This window comes from Patagioenas fasciata, chromosome 12 (assembly GCF_037038585.1).
Source record: "Patagioenas fasciata isolate bPatFas1 chromosome 12, bPatFas1.hap1, whole genome shotgun sequence".
Taxonomy (NCBI): Eukaryota; Metazoa; Chordata; class Aves; order Columbiformes; family Columbidae; genus Patagioenas; species Patagioenas fasciata.
The window spans coordinates 23,289,300-23,308,729 of NC_092531.1; the positions used below are offsets into that span (position 1 = coordinate 23,289,300).

General features: G+C 44.8%; 1 protein-coding gene across 1 annotated transcript; it reads right to left on the reverse strand.

The window, feature by feature from the left end:
• Positions 1-2,463: 2,463 nt before the first annotated feature.
• Positions 2,464-17,060, reverse strand: WHAMM (WASP homolog associated with actin, golgi membranes and microtubules). Its single transcript, XM_065847703.2, has 10 exons — positions 16,466-17,060; positions 13,141-13,314; positions 11,680-11,830; positions 10,977-11,146; positions 10,114-10,279; positions 8,973-9,160; positions 7,433-7,519; positions 7,257-7,352; positions 6,416-6,890; positions 2,464-3,745 (listed from the first exon to the last, which is right to left on the reverse strand). The coding sequence occupies exons 1-10, from the start codon at positions 16,997-16,999 to the stop codon at positions 3,459-3,461; spliced, it is 2,328 nt and encodes a 775-aa protein (XP_065703775.2). The 5' UTR covers positions 17,000-17,060; the 3' UTR covers positions 2,464-3,458.
• Between the last annotated feature and the right edge of the window lie 2,370 nt (positions 17,061-19,430).

A 19,430-nucleotide genomic window follows, 5' to 3' on the forward strand; every position in this document is an offset into this window, starting at 1 on the left:
GGAGCCTCTTGTGTTCCAGTTTGTACCCATTACCCCTTGTCCTACCATTGGTTGTCACCGAGAAGAGCCTGGCTCCATCCTCCTGACACTCACCCTTGAGATATCTGTAAACACAGTTTGATATTAGGTGAAGTACTTCCATAGGATGTTTATAGCTCTCTGTATACAGAAATTCCTGCAGTTCCCGTGCGCTGGGGGTGAGCACAAGGCATCTCACAGCCCCTGGCACGTTCCCCATCCCTTGTGCAAACAGCACATGACCTGCTGATGGGGCAAGTTGTTGCCTGTTGCTGAGAAGCCCGTAGCAAGGACAGGGTATCTTTGTGCAATCACATTATCTAAATCAGCATCACGTTATATAAATCACGTTATATAAATCAGCATCGATTTCTAAATAGGATTAAATTACTTCAAAGAGGCTCTCTGAAAGTGCACAAGTGAAGTATCATACTTGCTCATGCTCTTGCAAGATGAGCCTGGATCACTTCAAGATGTTCATAATCGGGCTTGATTGCTTGGTTCAATACCATTTTGCAAGGAAAAAACAGTCAGTGTCCAGTCTGTGAGTCAGCCCTGTGTGCTGAACCAGGGGGTTGGTTCTGGAGCAGGTTCCTACGTCCAGAAAAGCAGCACGTCGACAGAAACGCTGACAAATCCATAGCTGCACTGGCACTACCAGCTATGGCCACGGTGTCGGTAACACTGCCTCGACTCCTCTCTCGCTGTGATCAAAGCGCTGGGATTTCAAAGTGAAATGCTTTTTGTCAGACCAAGTAGTCTTTGAATACATTAACTTTAAACCTCCCTAGAAATACTGGCAGCTGCTGGCTGGACTGCCCACATCATAGTTAGAGAGATCACAAGCCACAGGGATGCTGATTTATAGACATTGATCTCTTTATGTTATTAGTCGGCTTTCCAACAAATCTGTGCACTATTAACTCTTTAAACCCAGACAACTGTATTTTTTCCAGCTTAATTTATGCAGCTGGGCAGTCAGGGCAGACTATTCCCATTGAGGGATTCATTTACTAGCCCAGGGTGAGATACTTTAAGAAGGGTATTAAATGTCAAAAAGCTGTCACAGCAGTTTTGCAGGTTGATATTAATCTAGTAGTCCAGTAAGAGCTGGTCTGGTCATCCTGCAGCCAACCACCCCGGTTCCTCCCATGTTGTCCATCAGCCCTTGCACGTTGCTGAAGCCTGAGCTCAAATCCAGATTAAGGCCTCTTGACACTTGCGAACAGCTTGAGTGCCCCATCAACCTAAGGTAAATCATCCTCGGGCACCGGGGCCATTTCCTACCCAGCAAATGAAGTGGGCTTCAGGAGAAAGAGCAGGTTCAAATGGTTTCTGAGTGGGCTTTTCAGGACGATTTTCAGCCTGGGATGCAGAGAGCTTTGTTGAATACCTCCGATCAGCCCCCAGCTGAGCTTCAGAAAATCCTAGGTAGGAGAAATCACTGCCCAGTGTCACTGTTACTCAGCCAGCCTCTCCTGAGTAAAATCGCTGCTGTTAAACACACAAAGGCTGTAAGATTTGTTGGAGAAATTGCAACTCACTTATTCTCTGCATAATATAAAGTGCTGCATTTAACTTCCTAGCACTGTAGCTGGGAATTTAACCACAGTAATAGAACAGCAAAGGGCTTTGCCTTGGACTCTCAGCTGCCATTTGGCAGGAGGTACCAGCCCTGGGACGGCAGCTGAGCCTCAGCGCCCTTTAGTTCAGCTTTAAATAACCGCAGGCTAAAGGGCACAGCGTGTAAGAGGGCGGCTCGCAGCCCCAGCCCCCTCTGCCCTCCTTTGGCTGGCTGAGCACCCCTACCCAGGGTACCTTTGGGGAAGAGATCTGCACTCTCCAGGACCAGACTCTGTCCTCAGTCCAGTCTATGGTAAACGTTCAGTGCTGGGGATGCTCAAGTCTGAACGTGAAATAAATTCCCCCTGGTGCCCGCTCTGTTTCACCCAGGTCGGGCTCTGGGGTGGTGCGTCCTGCCCACCAGCTCCTCTCTGCAGACAGCACCCCGCAAGTGTTGAGTCAGAACTCACCTGCTCCGCTCCTGCTTTTGTCTCCACTCGGTTTGATTGCAGGGGACAAAGAAAAAAGTCATTTTCTGATGTCCAAACAGCAGCAGGTGCTGAAACGGTAAAATAACAAATAAACTCCCAGCTGCTGCTTCTGCTTCTCACGTAAAAACTGTTGCGTGCATACTTACTGTGTTGATGAAACAGATCTGCTGCTCTGCAGTAAAACAGGGAATTAAGGCACTGTATTTGCAATTCTGTTACCAAATTACAACTCATAAATATTTGAGAAAATAAGGGCATTTACATATACTGTTAGCGAGGGAGTGCAGTTGCTGTATGGCTGCCACTTGCTATCAAAAACCAGAGTACTGTGGTGTACATAACGCTTACCTCACAGCAGTGTCCTAAAATGACAGCACACTGAATTCACTCCTTCTGTCAGGATATATTTTTATTAAGGGTCAGTAAATCTCCAAAAGAAACTTCAAATTGTTTTTTGTCACTATCTACCCAAAATAGAAACAGTCTCTCAATTGAATATAGCTGAATTTTTAAATAGTCAGGTTCCAGGCACATTGCAAATAAGGCTATCGGGTAATTTAAATTCATGAGAGCAGCTATAAACATGTATTGATGTTCTCAGTGGAGAAATGCAGCTCTGTATTACAGGGCCGGATCCCAGAAAACATGATTTACAATATTTTGGCTCCTCCTTTCATGCCAACAGTTCATTGTAAATGTAGACGTATGAGAAACATATAGCATCTAAAAATTCTCTATATTTGAGCTTCCAGCTAAAAAAATAAACGTTTCAGTAATTACTACAGCAGGGTTTATTTCAAACTTGATACTGTTTTTCCCAATCAGCCCATTCATAAGTGCACACTTTATAACATAAGTGAAGTACCCATGTAGTTATTTGAGAGTGAGCTGTATTAGACAAGCAAAATGTTAAAGAATTTTCTGGACAACAGAGGCAGGAATGAAAGGCTCCAGATTATGCTGAGTTTTCTGGTCTGCCTCTACCACTACATATTTGGCTCTACTTTTATCTGACAAAATAGATTTTCAGCTTGTTTTTCACTCCTTAAACCTCGTTGTGAATGCATTATCTACCGTGTAGTAACAACCTAAATCACGTATGTTTCAATCCAGCATTTTAGCTGTCTTCAGATGTGAAAACGCTACATAGTGGAGCCGGAAATACCTATGAATGCAATCATAATTTGGAGTATGATTTCTCATGCAAAAATAAGAATCTGTAGCTCCTACAGAAGATCAATAGGATTTTTTTTTTACTTTACAAGGCATTTTGGACTATGAGAACACACGCAATCACAACGTTCCTTCATTTTGAAAGGGACGATTTTCTAAAACGTGCAAAATGAGACGCTCTGTTCCAGGCAGTAAGCTGCTCCTCTCAACTGGTTAGCTGTCCCACTCTCCAGCATTCTGCTCATTGTTCTCCTCTTCTTCAGAATCAGCAGACACGTTCTTAATTCTCTGCATGGCTGCCTTAATGCTTCTCTCGAGCTCATTAGCGGATCCTTTACTGACATCTTTCTCAGTGTCCCGATTCACTTTTCTCAGTTTAACTCCTTGCCTTATGGCAGCGAGGATGTTGTCTTTTACAGAGGCATACGGATTTGGCTGTTCCACCTTGCGAAGATGAACTTCACCGCGTTTTAGAGAGGCCAAAACCTCATCCATGGAACCTGCAACAGATAAATCTATTGTTAGCAGAAGAAAGAACAAGGCAACCACACCTGGAGGTATAAAACCCTACCCAAGCGTTCAGGGTTCTTCATCTTTGCTAGAGACGGGAAGAATGGTCTGTTCTGGCACAGACTGTTTCAAGCTTCTGCAACACCAGGCTCTGGAGCTGCTTTTAAAAAATAGTTAAAGCTTTTATATCTTGAATTGAGAATCCAATGCCTGTTCATAATTATACAAGGTTGTGCTCTGAGGAGGGAATTATACACAAAGGAGGGTGCTTCTTTTTCATTACAACTTTATGGGCTTTCAAAAAAATTTCACTGAACCAAAAAAAACCCAACCTCTTGTATTCTCTATTAGAAACAATCCACCATTCCTGTTCATTTGCTCAGATGCCCACTGAGACTGTCAATTGCATTTTTGCTCAGCCAAGAGAAAAATGAAAGGATATGAGTAGAAGGGCTTGAAACTGCACCACTGAAGGCAGTGGGATCCAGATCAGGCCCTAAGCAGGCGGGCAGGCAGTGATTTTCTGTATGGGCTTGAAAAAATAATTCCCATTTTACAACACGATTTAAATCTCAGGTGTATGTTTCTGAACTTCATACCGTAAAGGACACCATGCTGAGAGAGCTTCCACTAGTTCTCTTGATACATGCTGTAATTTGGATTTTACTCTTTCTGTGGGATTCTTTATTGCCAGCTTCAGTCTGCCAGACAGGGAGGCAATTTCCCTGGACAACAGTCGACTCCTACAGCCACAGGTTCCCACCATCTGTATCTCACAGCTAGAAGTAATTTTGCCATGCGCAGTGCACAGAACGTTATGCTAAATCCTGTAGGGCCTTCGGAGACTGAAATGCCAGAAAAGGATCAAGCAAAGATCCACCAAGTTGTCTTGCAAAGCCTTCAAGCAAGAACGTTGATCAAACAGGCTGCCTGGTAAAGACTAGTGAGGCTAACAATTATAAAAGAAGTTCCCCTTGGAAAGTATGTTAACACATTGCAGACAATATTATCAAGACCAGAATATGAACCTCTCCTGGCTTTTCATGTGCAAAGACATGAGTAGTACATGTGTAATTAAAACCAACCTGTTTATGAAGCTGTTTCAGTAAATTCCTGCATTAGAATTTTATCAATTATTATTACAGCAATTAATACGCTGGGCTTCTTCATGGTGTAAACGATCAATCGGATCTCTCCAATAAACAAAAAAGGTTTTTTCTTATCCAAAAAATAATGAAAAGTGTTAGGCTGTGAATGGCATAATAGTAAATACTAGCTACTAGCAAGGCTGTTCTAGGTGCACTCAGGCTAGTCTGGTGTACAACTCCTGTTGTTAATCAAAGAGTATCTGTGCTGGAGTTACCCCACGGACCTCACAGAGAGAAGTCCACGCACTGGTGCACTGAACACACAGCACTTTGTCACAGGAACTCAACGGCGTCCCAGCCCTCCAGCTGCCTGTGCTGAAAATGCTGAACTTTCCTTGGTATTCCTGCCCGTGGTTTGCGTCTTAACTGAGGGGATACAAAGGCTGCTTAAATGTATTGTGAATAGTCTGAAAAGGAAAAGGAATGTACCACATTTAAAGACATGCTTCATTCGAGCATAAGCTCCACTGTGAAAAATGACAATAAAAAATTGCTGCCTTCCAACCTAGATCAGTCTCCCTGACATAGTCAAAATACCTGCTTGCTTTAGAGATAAAAATAAGCCTGTTAGCAGGATGTAACCAGCACAGCCTTGGGAGGCTGCTGAGCTCTATTCTCATTCAAACTACCATTTCAATGGCCAAATTCAGCCTTCAATTACATCTGCATGATCTTGCTAACAAAGCAGAGGTGTAACAGACTGTATGCCAAAGCAATCCAACTGCCTTTCAGCTCCTGGTTGAATTCTGCATGAATTCTCTTAAGAAACCTTTATTTAGAAACCAAGCAAATTGAAGTGGACACAGGATGTGCACACCTTAGAAATGCAAGCAGCCCAACTGATAGCTCTGTAGTACATAAATCATGAACACTGAAGTGTGGCCTTAGTAAAACCACAAATTCACTCACAGTGGTCTTCTGACTCGACAGGTGATTAATCCTCAATCAAAATGCCACATTCAGTTCAAAAGTTGCAAAATTGTGACAAGAACAAACACAGTAATAAAGGTTGCTTCTCACCAAACAACATGAATAAACCTCCTCCCCTTGGAACGTCTTCTGATACCTTCCTGCCTATTACAGCATAGGAAATGCAGGTCCTGAATTAAGATCTCCACAGAACTAATACCGCTGTGATTAAGCGTGGCTTAAACTAACTTGTAAGGCTGTACTTAATAAACGTAGGATTCCAGCAGAGATTCACGTTCATACGTTCTAAAAGATTGACCTGTCCAATTTGACAGCACCTCCCAAAAACGTGAAGTCACACAGTTTGAGCATCAGGACCCAGTGAAGTGTATCAAACGGGATACACAAACCATTGTTACTCATTTAGCATCCTGAGTTACAGTCAGTGTTATTGTATGTGGTTTCTTAGACTAAGATTTCCAAGAACTTCATTCTCTTGAGCAAGACTGCACACTATTCCTGTCCAGAACCAGAAGGAGAGAGAACAGAAAATCACAGGAAACAAAAATAATAAAGAACACTAGTTGATGGGAACCTTCTTACCTATGCAATTATTTATAGACCTCCTGGACGAGTCATCCTGTTTGTGCAGTGCAGCACTTTCCGTGGGGCCACAGGAGCTAAGGGGAAGTGGTTTATCCTCTATTGCTGGTGGTGTCTTCAACTGGAGAGGTAAGGGAGGAGGTGGGGGAGGAGGGGGTAAAAGAAGAGGGGGTGGAGGAGGTGGTGGTGGTGGGGAAGATGGAGCGACCACCAGTCCCTCACTGAGCTTTTGTTGTTCTGAGTCGCCAGCAGTAACAAAAATCTGGACAGGTGTATCTGCTGGGGTATTCTGAGGTGGAGCTTTTGATTCTTTGGCCTCTACCAGCAGGATGCTCTTCGGCTGCTCTGGAGCTGCCCTTGCTCTCGACGAAGGCAGAGGGGATGGTACTGCAGCCTGCTGGGTGATGCTTCGTGGCAGCTTGGGACTGAAAGGCTGGGGGCGAGATGTTTTCAGAACAACGTGAGCCGGACACTTCTGAAAAACAGATCATAAGGCAGGAGGTCACATCTCCGTTGGACTGGCCAAAACATCAACCCCAAATAGACAAAAAGCCACAGAATACAGATCTGTCCCACTCACCCATTCAAGCAGAAAATTCAACCCTGAACAGATTCAAACAAATATCAAGGTATTTCTTAAGAAGTTATTTCCTCACTTGTATTATTTACAACAGGTTCTGCACCTGGAAACTATATCATTAGTGGATTTGATCCTCTTGACTCATTAGACACAATCCTATTCTAGGCTATCCAAATGGTTGTCTCTCACAAGGGAGCTATGGCTACTTTCTGATGCTGTGTTTTGACACCATTTAGGACTACTGTAGCACGCAGTACTTGCCTCCCTGAATGTTTTCAGCCTCTCCAGTGTTTTCTGACGTTCCTGGCTTATCCAAGCTTTCTTCTTTTTCTCCTCTTCTTTTTGTTTATCTCTCTTCTGCATTAAAACACAAGCAAGCATTAGTGTGTGAAAACAAGCAGCTGCCAGATTCTTCAAGGCTGCTACCCAGTACTCACTATCTGTATGCTGTGATGCTGCTGGAAGCGTTTTTTGCTCTCTTCTGCCTGTTGCAGTCTCTGCCGATGGCTTGCTTCACACTGATCCTGGTAGAACAGCAAAATTCACACAACCCTTGGTGAGTTCACATTTACTGTGCACCATCTGTGCCATTAACTCCTGCGCACAAGCCACTAAACAGCAACCAAGGGCGAGGGCTTGGCTGTGCCAAGAAGGATGGTTAAGCTCAATCAGTGGCAGATGTGAGACCCTGAAGGTGAAGTCTGTGGGACTCCTTCATGGCCAAAGCAAATGGGATCGCTTGTTCTCCTAATTAGTGATGGGGCTATTCGTGCTGCAGAGGGAACATACCCAGATCTGAATTGATCCCTCTGTCTGACATTTAGGTTGAAAAAAAAAAAAAAGAGAATAAAGAAATCAAAAAAGCAGCAACAAGCTCTGAAGAAATTTCACCCAGGTACCAGCTGGAGGGAATGAGGAATGGAGGAAGAAGGCAAGAGGGAAACTAGCAGGGCATTACAAACATATAAAGCTACTTCTCCCCACCCCCTATTTGCCACAGCTCCCAAGTACAAAAGCCAGGGAAGCAAAGGTATGGGAAGCACAATTAATACCTAACAGGGATACCTTCTGTTAGTAACAAAGCGCTGCAGAGAAGCTGCAGCCTTCGATATTTTCTCTGGGAGTTGCTACTTGTGACTGTGCAGAGGAGAATTATCCAGATGGCTGGGTAAGCATTTGCAAATCATCTGGCATTTGGCTTTAGTGTTGTATAACCAATAGACAGCAATTAAATGAAAGAAAACAGAAGCAAAGGAAGTGTCTGCTGAAGAAGCAGTTGCGAGCAAGAGATGACGGCTCACAACACATTTCCAGTGTCATTCCCACTTTGTCCAGGCTAATGAGGGGTAAAAGGCAAGACAGACTGGAGCTTAAATTCTGCTCCCTGCCCCAGCAATCTGTGCTGGTGTCAGGTAAGCTCAGCTCACTGGGAAGGTTCATGATAGTCAACTGTGACCTCACTTGTGTTCTTTCTAGTGTTCTGCTCTGAATGGGAAACAAAAAAGAAAACAGTCCTTTGCATAGAACTGAGAGGCTGGAAAGAGAATTGCAGCAGTTAAATTTCCCCCTCCCTCCCATTCAAAGGTATCACTGCATGGGTTGTCCTGTCACGGCAGCTTCCTTCACTGCAGGGCAGGTTTTCTCCTGCACTGCAGCTGCCTTGTAAAAGGCTGGCAGGGTACAGCTCCAGCTGGCCACAGCAGGGCTCTGCTGAGCTTTAGCTGACAGGGGAACACCTCCAGGGTCACCCGGGTAAGTTTGTGCTCTCTTAATAAGCTAGAGAGGCACTTGCACCACACAGTGGAGTATAAAACTGGCTTAAAATCACATTGCCGCTCTTTCTGTTTGGAGGCCTTGGCACTAAGTCACGTATCATCTTGCACGCTCCACCCAAAGCTTCCCTAGCTGCTTCCTGTCCATCCCTCATGAGTCAAGACATCAGCTAAAGAAAATGCACATCTCCAGGACTGCATTTACTTTTTTGTTCCTGAGGTTGGCTCTCCTCGCACAGACAGTCCCACGCTTTGTCTCCAACTGCTTAGTCTTCTGCCTCAGCATCGTCATTTCTGACAAGTTAGCGTAATGTTGTCCCATTGTCTGTTCAATGACCTTGAGCTCCTCAGGATTTTCACAAGTATCATAGTAAACAACTTCATCCTGTTTCTCTAAAAAGGCATTTGGCATTTTTTTAAAAACCCAAAAATTGCCACAGTTATTCAAACATTTAAAGAACTAATGACATTTTAGAAGCCATTGAAAGCAGTGAGTTAGTTATTAGAAAGTGTAATGCTCCAGAGCAGAGCTTGGTCCTTCAAAATCTTACACAAGCATGTCATGTTACTCATGGGAGGTGCTTTGCAGGATCAAATTTATGCTTTTAGCATTCGTTATTATGTAGCTTCCTCTTTCAAATGTCTCTCTGTGCTTTAACTCCTACCTTCACCAACTAGAGTTTTCCTGGAAAACTGAGGACTGCTCTGATCAACACTGGGTGACTTATTTTACTATTTACCAGGTTTTAATTATGCAACAAGCAGAAGCAATGTTTACTTCACAGCGTACACAGTAACAGAGGATTCAAAAGCACAAATAAGCATAAACAAGACTGGTATCTAATTTGGTCATAAACATGTTACACAGAGACACTTAAACTGGAATACAGCAGTACTCAAGTACCATTCAGCTATAATCACCTCTTTTTTTTTCATTACAGGATGTATTTGTAATGTTAAATTACAACAGATTTGTGATGAATTTCAAGACCCATTTCAGCAGGTCATAATATCCAGAGTTTCCACGCATAGATCTGGTAACTACGAGAGCAGTTAGATATTTTCAGTATGAGTTATTCCGTACGCTAAACCAGCGCGTGCACATATCACAGTTGTCAAGATGACCTATCAATGTGACTTTTTAAAAAACTTGTGTTATCAAATTAGTGTCTAATTAGTCAGAAGACAAAATATGAGATGGTGCCATGGCATCAATGTTTTCCAATGACGCTTTCTATTATCAAGCCCTGAGCAGTGATAATCATTCTTCTTTTTAAAGTGAAAAAAGAACAGGCTACATCACTCCTGTGTTCTGGATACATGCTTGAATATTTGTTTATTCTTACCTTTAATCTGTCTCCTTAAAGTGTCCAACTGTACAATAAGCAGCAGCTCTTCATGTTTCAATACTTCCAGCTGTACATTATATAATTCCAGCTGCGTTTCATAATATTGTATTTCCAGCTCCTCCACTAGAGTCAGGTTCTCTTCTTGTTCGCTGAGGTTCTCCAACTGCATAGCCCCAAATAGAAAATAAAAAGCATTAATAATAAAATATGCACACATGAAACACGCACAGATGCACAAATACCTACACAGAGCCTGGCCTAACTAGGACCCACGAATGTGCTTTGGTATGGAAACAAAATACTAGAAATGGCTCGGAGCAGAAACTCAGAGGAGCAGAGATCCTTGTTAACCTGAACTGTAAATTTACCATAAGCCTACCAGAAAAGATTTGAATATAATCTGCACAAATAATACTGCTCCCAGAACAATGATATATGGTGCAGTATGCTACTCTTGGAAAATAAATATCAGGTACTCCTAGCAGCAGTTGGATGGTATCAAATCAAGAAGATGAGAAGATTAAAATTAAATATCTTTATTTTGCACCATCCTATGAAAATAATATCTGGTCTTTATCTCCCTAAAACTAACGATTTCAAAAGTTAATATCACAAATGCTAATATGACACTTGGAACTGTTTAAAAGCACGTATCTCAACCTTTGTTAAGTGTCATCGTATGTGCAGAAGCAATTTTAAAAAACTGGAGACAAGCATTTTTCTGCAACTTAAAACCATGTTGAAAACCTAAGCTGTTTCATAGACAAAGACTTTTAAAGTTGACTCTCATGACCACTTAGGTAGGTTTGATCAGCCCCTCACAGAACAGTGACAGGAAAGGAGGCTCTCCAAGGTCTTACATTTTTCCGAATGCCAGTTCTCCTCTGTTTCAGGCACAACTCTCTCGCTCTCAGATGCTGAAGGGTTTCTTTAGTCAACATACATTTCAGATTTTCTAGTCGTGGCAGGGCCGATGCCCAGGTGGTTTTACCAAATCTTTCCTGATCTTGTTCCATCTGTTTGTGCATTGCTACAGATTAAAACATTACAATAAGACACGAGAAATGCAGTGTACTAACTGTCCCTGTCTGTTTCTACTATAGCTGCAGTACTAAAAATGCTGATGCTATTAAACAATTTCTGAAGCTTCTTTAGAAATTACAGGACTAAAAGGTTGAATTTATGATTTTATATAGGTAAGTAAAATACATCATTGTACCATGGAAACATGCTTTAACAGTTACACAACAGCCTACTCAGTTCACCTGCTGAAATCCTTGAGGTTTGTATATCAAGCATTAGAAGTGTGCATGGTTTTTGTTCCAAGGTTTGCAGCCATAAATCTCAGGTCTTGATAATGTTTGTGTGTGAGCCAAATGCAAGTTGTAAACCAAATCAGTTAAAAGATAGAAATCTGAAGTGAATAAATTGCTTCTTTCTTAAGTTGGACACTCATTCTAACCTCAGGGTCTGCAGAGAGACACCAGCAAAGGTGATAAGAAGAGTTCTCAGTCCCCTAAGTTAAGTATTTACACAACCTTTTGCGTAAATCATTCCGATTACCTGCCAGAGCCTTCACAGTTTCCTTGAAGTAGTTCACAGTGATATCCTGAATGGAGCACACAGCATTTTCAGCTCGCTTAGTCCATTCTTCAGCATCTTTCTGCAAAGCTGCTACTCTTTTAGGCCCCAAATTATCATACTGCAAAGACTTCTGCAAGGAGACAAAATTCGCAGTTACCAACTGGTCACCAGAGCGGTGCAGCCTGCATCATGCTATACTTAGAGACATTCCAAGCACAGCAGAGCATGGGGGCAAACGTGACCTTCCCCTCACCTGTCACACTCATGCCTGTGTATTGCCCTGTTCCTCATTCTCTGGGCCAGCTCCCAACCTTTGCTCCCCAATCATGACTTCACATATAACTTTGGATTAATTTATTTCTTAAAATATTTTTAAACCGTAATCTTAAAAATAATGTTCAACACAAGTGTTTTCACTTGTTACTAAAAGTAACTCAAAACCACTCTTCTATGTGCAATGTTCTCTTCTATTTTTCCCCACGTGTTGACAGCACATTGCACTGTCAGGTTCTCCAGTTTGGCAGTTCTTTCACACAGGAACACGGATATAAAGAAACAGAAGAGAGTATTTTCAAGTCCACAAAGTGTATCTGGATACAAAACTAGTATTAATATTTTTTTTTTTATTTAAAGAATTTGACTTCAAATGAGCCTAAACAGCCTTTGGGGTTGTTTTTTGGTGGTGTTTGTTTTTTAATACAGAAACAAACTGTTTCAGCCATTCCAATTGTCACTTTAATTTTCAGTACAGCATACTAGATATTTTATCTTCACAGATTTATACCTTCAGTATCTAAGAACCTTAGTCTAACCTTAAAACTGTTCGGCTCTTTTGGAGAACAGCTCATCTTAATTTTAACTGACTATTTAAGGAAAAATCAAAACAGTAGATGGCTGTCTTTTCCAGGGGCATCTTAACTTTCAGGATGTGCTTCCAGTTTAAGATGCACATAAAATTACATGGAGTGACAACTGATGTTTTAATCCATACTTCTAGAAGCTTGCAGCAGCAATAGAAAACTGCTTTGTGTGGTAAGGTCTCCTCTGCCTTCTGTTCTACCGCCACAACTGAGCTATCTGGTGCATCGGCATTGCAGGGGGATGGCATTCTCAGTGTCACAAACCCATCCCACTGATGGTGGCACAGCGATGGCTACTTAGATCTCTATAAATTCAGCCTACCCGAGAGTAAACCACAGACAGCTGGAGCCTGGGAACATTTTCCTTTAAATTCCTCAGAACAGAGGAAAAGTGGGACACTGGACCCCGAGATCCTCCAAGAGTGGTTCTGCACTAACTCATGTTTGGTGACTTGGCAGGGGAAAAAAGTAGGTAAAGACAGAGGCAGGGAATGTTAAGTGATTTGAGCCTAAACTGCTCTGAGGGCAGCTGATGCCCTACTATCTAACTTGGCCTTTCACCCTGGGAAGGCAGACCTACCAGGATTTCCAGTTTGTACAGTGTCGCCAGCTCTCGCATATCTCTGAAGGGCTGCAGTAAATACTGGTAGAATTGTGTTGCCATGGTGACCAAATCCTGATAAGCTTCATCTTCTTCTTCATAAACCTTCATCAAAGCCACCATTGTGTCAGCATTTTTATGCTGCTGAAGAACCTAGTGGGATAAAAGGTAAATCAGACTTGACTGCTTTGCATTCAGGTGTGCTGACTGCTGATGAGCTTTGGTGGAAAAGACCTGCCTTTTGTCATCTGATGAACAGGCAAGACTTCCCACTGCACCTAACTGCAAATATCATTCACACCACACTGGTAAAGGCACTAATTGCTGCATATTGCATTGGGAAACAGCAAGGAAAATCATGCCTAGGGCTTCCACCACAGAAATTCTAAGAGCTGTGTACAAATTACTTAGTTGCTGCTTTTTAAAAACACAAATGGGAAACTGGGGAAGTCAGTATACTGGAAGGACTAGCTCTTGCATTGCTTCCACAATTACTAAATGGCTGCTAATACAAAACGATTTTCTGGATCTAGAATTTCTGACTTCAGGCACAGAAAAATCAACTTGCCATTTAAAGATAAGAACTCAGAAACAGATTCCTACTTCTGATATACCCTGCAGCTAAGTCCCTTTAAAATTGGTAACATTTATAACAGTTTATTCTAATCTCACTTCTAGTGATGTTACACTTTTTAACAAGTAATTCTTCCACTGAATGACCACCCTTCTTATATACTGCTCCTCATTTAAGCTCCTTATTTGCTTGTGTGGAAACTTCCCCTCAATTGCACTTGTTTACTGGCACCAATCAAAGCTTCAGAGGTTTTTCTTTGCCAGCAGGTAGCAGAAGCAATGGTGCACCCCACCTGCCAGGATAGAGCGAGGCAGCTGAGGGAACTGAGCTCAGAGCAGCACAGGCCTTCCTGGCAGGGCAGTGTTTGCTCAACAGCTCTGTGAGGAGGGCACAGGGGGTGTTCAGTGCTAAAACAACAAAAAGCATTAAAAACATAAGCTTGATTGTGTTGCAACTGAAAAGGACTGAAATTAAATCATCACCTTTGCTCTTGCCAGCTGAGTCTGAGTAAGACAGCAGGAGCAAAGTTCACAGTTGTGGAGACATTTCTCCAGGGAAAATCTGTAAAAGTGAGTTCAAGAGCATTTCACACCCATTCTCACTTCAGGCCTGGAACAAGAGGACCTGAACAGCAACATTTCTGACAGGCCCAGAACTTCTGTGGCCCCTGAGGCTTCTCCAGCAGCTCATGGTAGCTCAGACACAGTCCTGAGGGGCCCACCTGCAGCAATTTAACAGTCTGCTTTCCCCTCACTATTGAAACCAAATAGAAACACAATTGTTCACTTTCTGGTTTCCATACTCAAAGCAAGTAGTGAGGGCCATGCTGCTCCTGGAGCAGTGAGTAGAGGAGAAGTATTAGTGAAACTTTAAGGTCAACTCATGAGAAAAATGACTCATTACAAGGGTTTGGGGTGTTTCTGGGGGGTGTCAGGGTGTGACATTTTGTCTGTTTTGAAGTAAAAGCCTTGCTTTTACACAAAGTGATTATTTTCATAAAATTCTGGATCACAATTAGCCCAAATGACTCATCTGGTTCTTGTAACAGTATTGTTGTTAGATTTTTCCCATTGTTTTTGAACACACACAGGAAAATAATTGTTTACACAATAGTACTCTCATCCATCTTGTACTGGTATCTCCTGCATTCTTCATCCTCTGGGCCAGGAAATTCATTCTGAAGTATTTGAGAACAACATGAATAGAAAAAGATAAGGAGGATGCTCTGATACTTAGGGCTAGCTCACTGCCAGAAGGGGTAGGTTGTATTTCCTGAATCTTACATAACTTGGTCTAAACTGCAATCTAATCAATTTATGTCCCTGTTAGGCCTGTGAATACACCACCACTCTATAGCATGTTTAGCCATATCTAAAATACAGTTGGAAATAGCAGAATAAGTGGCACTGAGTTACATTTAACCACCAAACCCCAAACTGCCCCATGGGCATACGTGCTTGTGCTGCTCACAAAAGAGCATGGTGTCCGGAACATTTCTAACTGGGCCATGAACTGTTATGGTCTGTTATGGAAACTCTAGCTTTTGTTGACAAAACTGTACATGAACTTCATGTAAACTAAAGTCATATTTTTAAAAACTGGGATGTTGTTGCAGCTGTTAAACATTGAAATAGGAAACAGAAGGCTAACATCAACTGTCTTTCCTCCAAAGTATGATCCTTTTCACAAAACACTGTTCAGCTTACTCTGCCAGGAAATAGACTGCAAACAGGTACTGCAAGAAAACTACAACAGCAACACACTGGTGATCTTAAAATAAGGGTTACAGATACCTTAACATAACAGTGTCTTAATTGCAACCATGTTACCACCTCCCACCCTTTAGAGTCATGCCTACTACAACAGCAAGCAACACAAGGAACATAGCCACAGCAGGAAGAAACTTACAGTACTACAGGGAGAAAGGACTAATATAATCATTAGGCCAGAATTTGACACTTAAAGAGCATAACGCAATTTCTCTGAATACAACACACCCATTTGTTATAGGTCCATGGCAAAGTTCGGTTTTAATAAAAACTTGACTGAGAATCCCCCAGTTATAGGTATCTCTGCAATGAGGCAGTCCAAGACCTTCATATGGAGCTCAGGAAATTAGAGCACGATTGTACTCTCCCCTTCAGTTACCATTCCACCCGTTGCACAAGAGTGCTGGATATTTTTAGCAATGTGTTTTTGTAGGAGCGCTTGCAGCTTAAGTAAGCACCCCAACGCCTTATACTGCCTGCCCACCCAGAGCTGGCTTACTCCCCACTTAATAAAGTAGGGCTTACAAAGGCTGACGATACTCAGTACTTGAAGTTGACTTGGCTATTTCCAGACGATCAAAAAAGCGTTGGTGTAAGCACTCGTCTGAGCACCGGGCAATACTTTGAACAAGATATTAGTGACTTGGTCACCCTTGCTGACGTTACCCAAACACGAGCCTGACCCGAGTGACTGCAGCTCTCGCTGCAGAGGCCACCAGCCTCACATATGCCAACTCCCAGGAGACCAAAAGGCATCAAAGCAGTGGCTCGGACGGGCACACCTGCGCGCTGGGCTCAGCACTAAACAGAAAAGGTGCCCGATACCGAGGGGAACCTTTCTCTGGCCGCAGGGAGAACAGGGGCGGCACCCCCACCCCGGCCCCTCAGGGGCAGCCCCGGGCCGCTGCGCTCCCTCGGACAGGCCCCGCTCCGTCCCCCCGCCCGGCCCCGGGGCCCGTACCCGCCGCAGGGCCTCCTTGGCCCGGGCCAGGTGGCCGCGCAGGGCCTTGGCGCGGAGCTCGTGCAGGCTCTCGAAGTACTCGTCGTCGTGGTGCCGGTCGTCGGCGAAGAGCGCGTCCAGCACCACCCGGCCGCCGCAGAGCTCCAGGGCCCAGCCCAGGTAGCGCTCCAGCTCCCGGCACAGCTCCTGCACCTCGGCCTCGCCCAGTGCCGCGCCGCCGGGGAACAGCACGGCCCACAGCCCGCCGGCCGCGGCCGCGCCGGGCAGCGTGGGTGGCAGCGCGGGGAACGCGGGCTCCAGGCGCGGGCACACGGCCGACAGCTGCCGGTGGACGCCGCGCAGGGCCGGCGCGGAGAAGAGGCCGGCCCAGCTCTGCGGGCCCTGCGCCTCCGCCCGGCCGTGGCAGGTCACGGCGAACGCGCCCTCCACGCCGTTCCAGGCCACAAGGAAGCGGAGCCGCGGCGGCTGGGGCTCGGCGAAGGCGGTGTCACGCACGGCCACCCACCCCTCCAGGCTGTCGGGCTGCGGCTCCATAATGGCGGCGGCCGCGGAGACCCCGCGGAGCGAAACAGAAACCGACCCGCCTTAAACGGGCCGCGCGCACACGGCGGGGGGGCGGGCTCCTCGCGTGGCGTCACCGGCAGCGCGCGGTCCCATTGGCGGGCGCCGCTCGGGGGTGGGGACAAGGCGTGGCCACCGGAGGGGGCGGGGCGGGCGGCGCTCACACGGCTGGCACCGAAATGAACAATAACGTTAAAAGAGCGGGAGGTGTGGCCTGCGCAGCGCACGCAGGAAGGCCCCGAGTGTGCAAAAAGCAAAAAGAAAATATATATATATTTTTTTGTGCTGTAGGAAACAATTATTTTGCAAATATAATAGGCCCAGCACAGGATCTCTCAGCAAAGCATATTTTAATAGCGATTTTGCGAGACCAGGTGTTCTACCTAAAGGCAGGCACACCTAATAGGGCAAAAAGCCCCTGCTTATATTCTCCCAAAATCCCGGCTGCAATTTCCCTCCCCTGTTCCCCATTGATTGGGTACTTCAGGGTTTGCAGACTATCCCAACACTTGACTCAGTTTACATACAATACCCTCCCCCCTAAATTAACTTGAAAATACAGGTATCAGTATATATTCTGGGAAGAGACTGTGTTTTACATTAAGGATTCATAGTCCAATGTCTCTTGGTCCTTCCACCTAAATTAACTTGTAAATAGAGGTATCAGTATGTATACAGGTATCACTATATATTCTGGGAAGAAACTGTTTTACATTAAGGATTCATAGTCCGATGTCTTTCGGTCCTTCCCCCCTGCTGGGGTCAGGCGCCAGGTCCTCAGTTACGTAAAAACAACAGTTCTTCATTAAGCGTTCCTTACAGTGCAATCAGCAGTTATTTCTGGGCAGGGTGCACAAGACACCTCACGGGCGTCAGGCGTCCCCACGCTGCACGGAGCCTCCGCCATTTCCCGTGTCCCATGGTCTGATCTGTTGGCTGCTGTGGCTGTTGACTGAGGGAAAGTCACTGTGTATGAGCAGTTTTTCAGCCATCGTTCCAGAAGGACAGGGAACTGCTGGAGAGAGTCCAGCGCAGGGCAACAAAGATGCTGAAGGGAGCGGAGCATCTCCCGTGTGAGGAAAGGCTGAGGGAGCTGGGGCTCTGGAGCTGGAGAAGAGGAGACTGAGGGGTGACCTCATTCACGTTTACAGATATCTAAAGGGTGAGTGTCAGGAGGATGGAGCCAGGCTCTTCTCGGTGACAACCAATGGTAGGACAAAGGGCAATGGGTTCGAACTGGAACACAAGAGGTTCCACTTAAATATGAGAAGAAACTTCTTCCTGGTGAGGGTGGCAGAGCCTGGCCCAGGCTGCCCAGGGAGGCTGTGGAGTCTCCTTCTCTGCAGACATTCAAACCCGCCTGGACACCTTCCTGTGGAACCTCAGCTGGGTGTTCCTGCTCCATGGGGGGATTGCACTGGATGAGCTTTCCAGGGCCCTTCAACCCCTGACATTCTGGGATTCTGTGATTCCTATGGGCCCAGCAAAACTTCACAAGTTGTTCCCAGCTGAAAGCCCACGCTCCTTCCCTTGGCTTTGAAATGGAGGCAGCGCTGGCCTGGCCCAGTGTTCCAGCCCTGGGGTGGCGGGTGGCCCCGGGCCCCACCGCCTGCCGTCCCACACACACCACAGGCCATGGCTGTAAACCACTGTGCAATCAGATGGTGCTTGTCCTTAAGTTAAACTCAGTCCTAAGGTCGCCATTATACTGCCTAAATACCACCTCTGAGGGGAGCAGAGAACAAAGGGGGTTTTACATAGCACATGTCTCGTGTTCAGGCCTTGTGTGCAAGGCTGAGTTTAATCCACAGTAAACAGAATGTTGTATTCTATTATTTGGAAGTAGAGCTGGCAATGCTAATTTTTCAATAAGTTGAGGCCTGCAAGATAGTGTAGCTTAACAGTATAAGGGAAAAAATAAGTTCTCATTTGAAAAAAATTAATAAAATCTGCCTGACAGCAAAAATGTTAACAGTTCAGCAACGGCTACATCATTTATGTGAAAACATTTCTGCTCTGATCTCACAGATGATAGAAACACAGTCAGTGGTAATGAGATCGTGACTGCCTGGGGAATTAACTTGTAATTCCTTACCAAAACAGCAAACAATTGCACTGCTGGGAATGTGAGGAAATGACACCAAGTTTAATTGGAAAAGGAGGGAAAAGCAGAGCTGTGTCAGGATCCAACAGACACTTCCCCTTGTGCTGTCCCTGAGCTCAAGACATATATAATGCAATGATCTAAAACGTGCTTAAAAATCTCTTGCCAGCAAGGCTGGCGCAGGAGCATGTTCACAAGCAGAAGGTTGTAAATGCTGGACAACTGTGGGTTTGAGTAGATACACAAAGCTTAAGTGCCACTGTAATTGCAATAATCAGTGGTGATATACAGCCTGGTTTT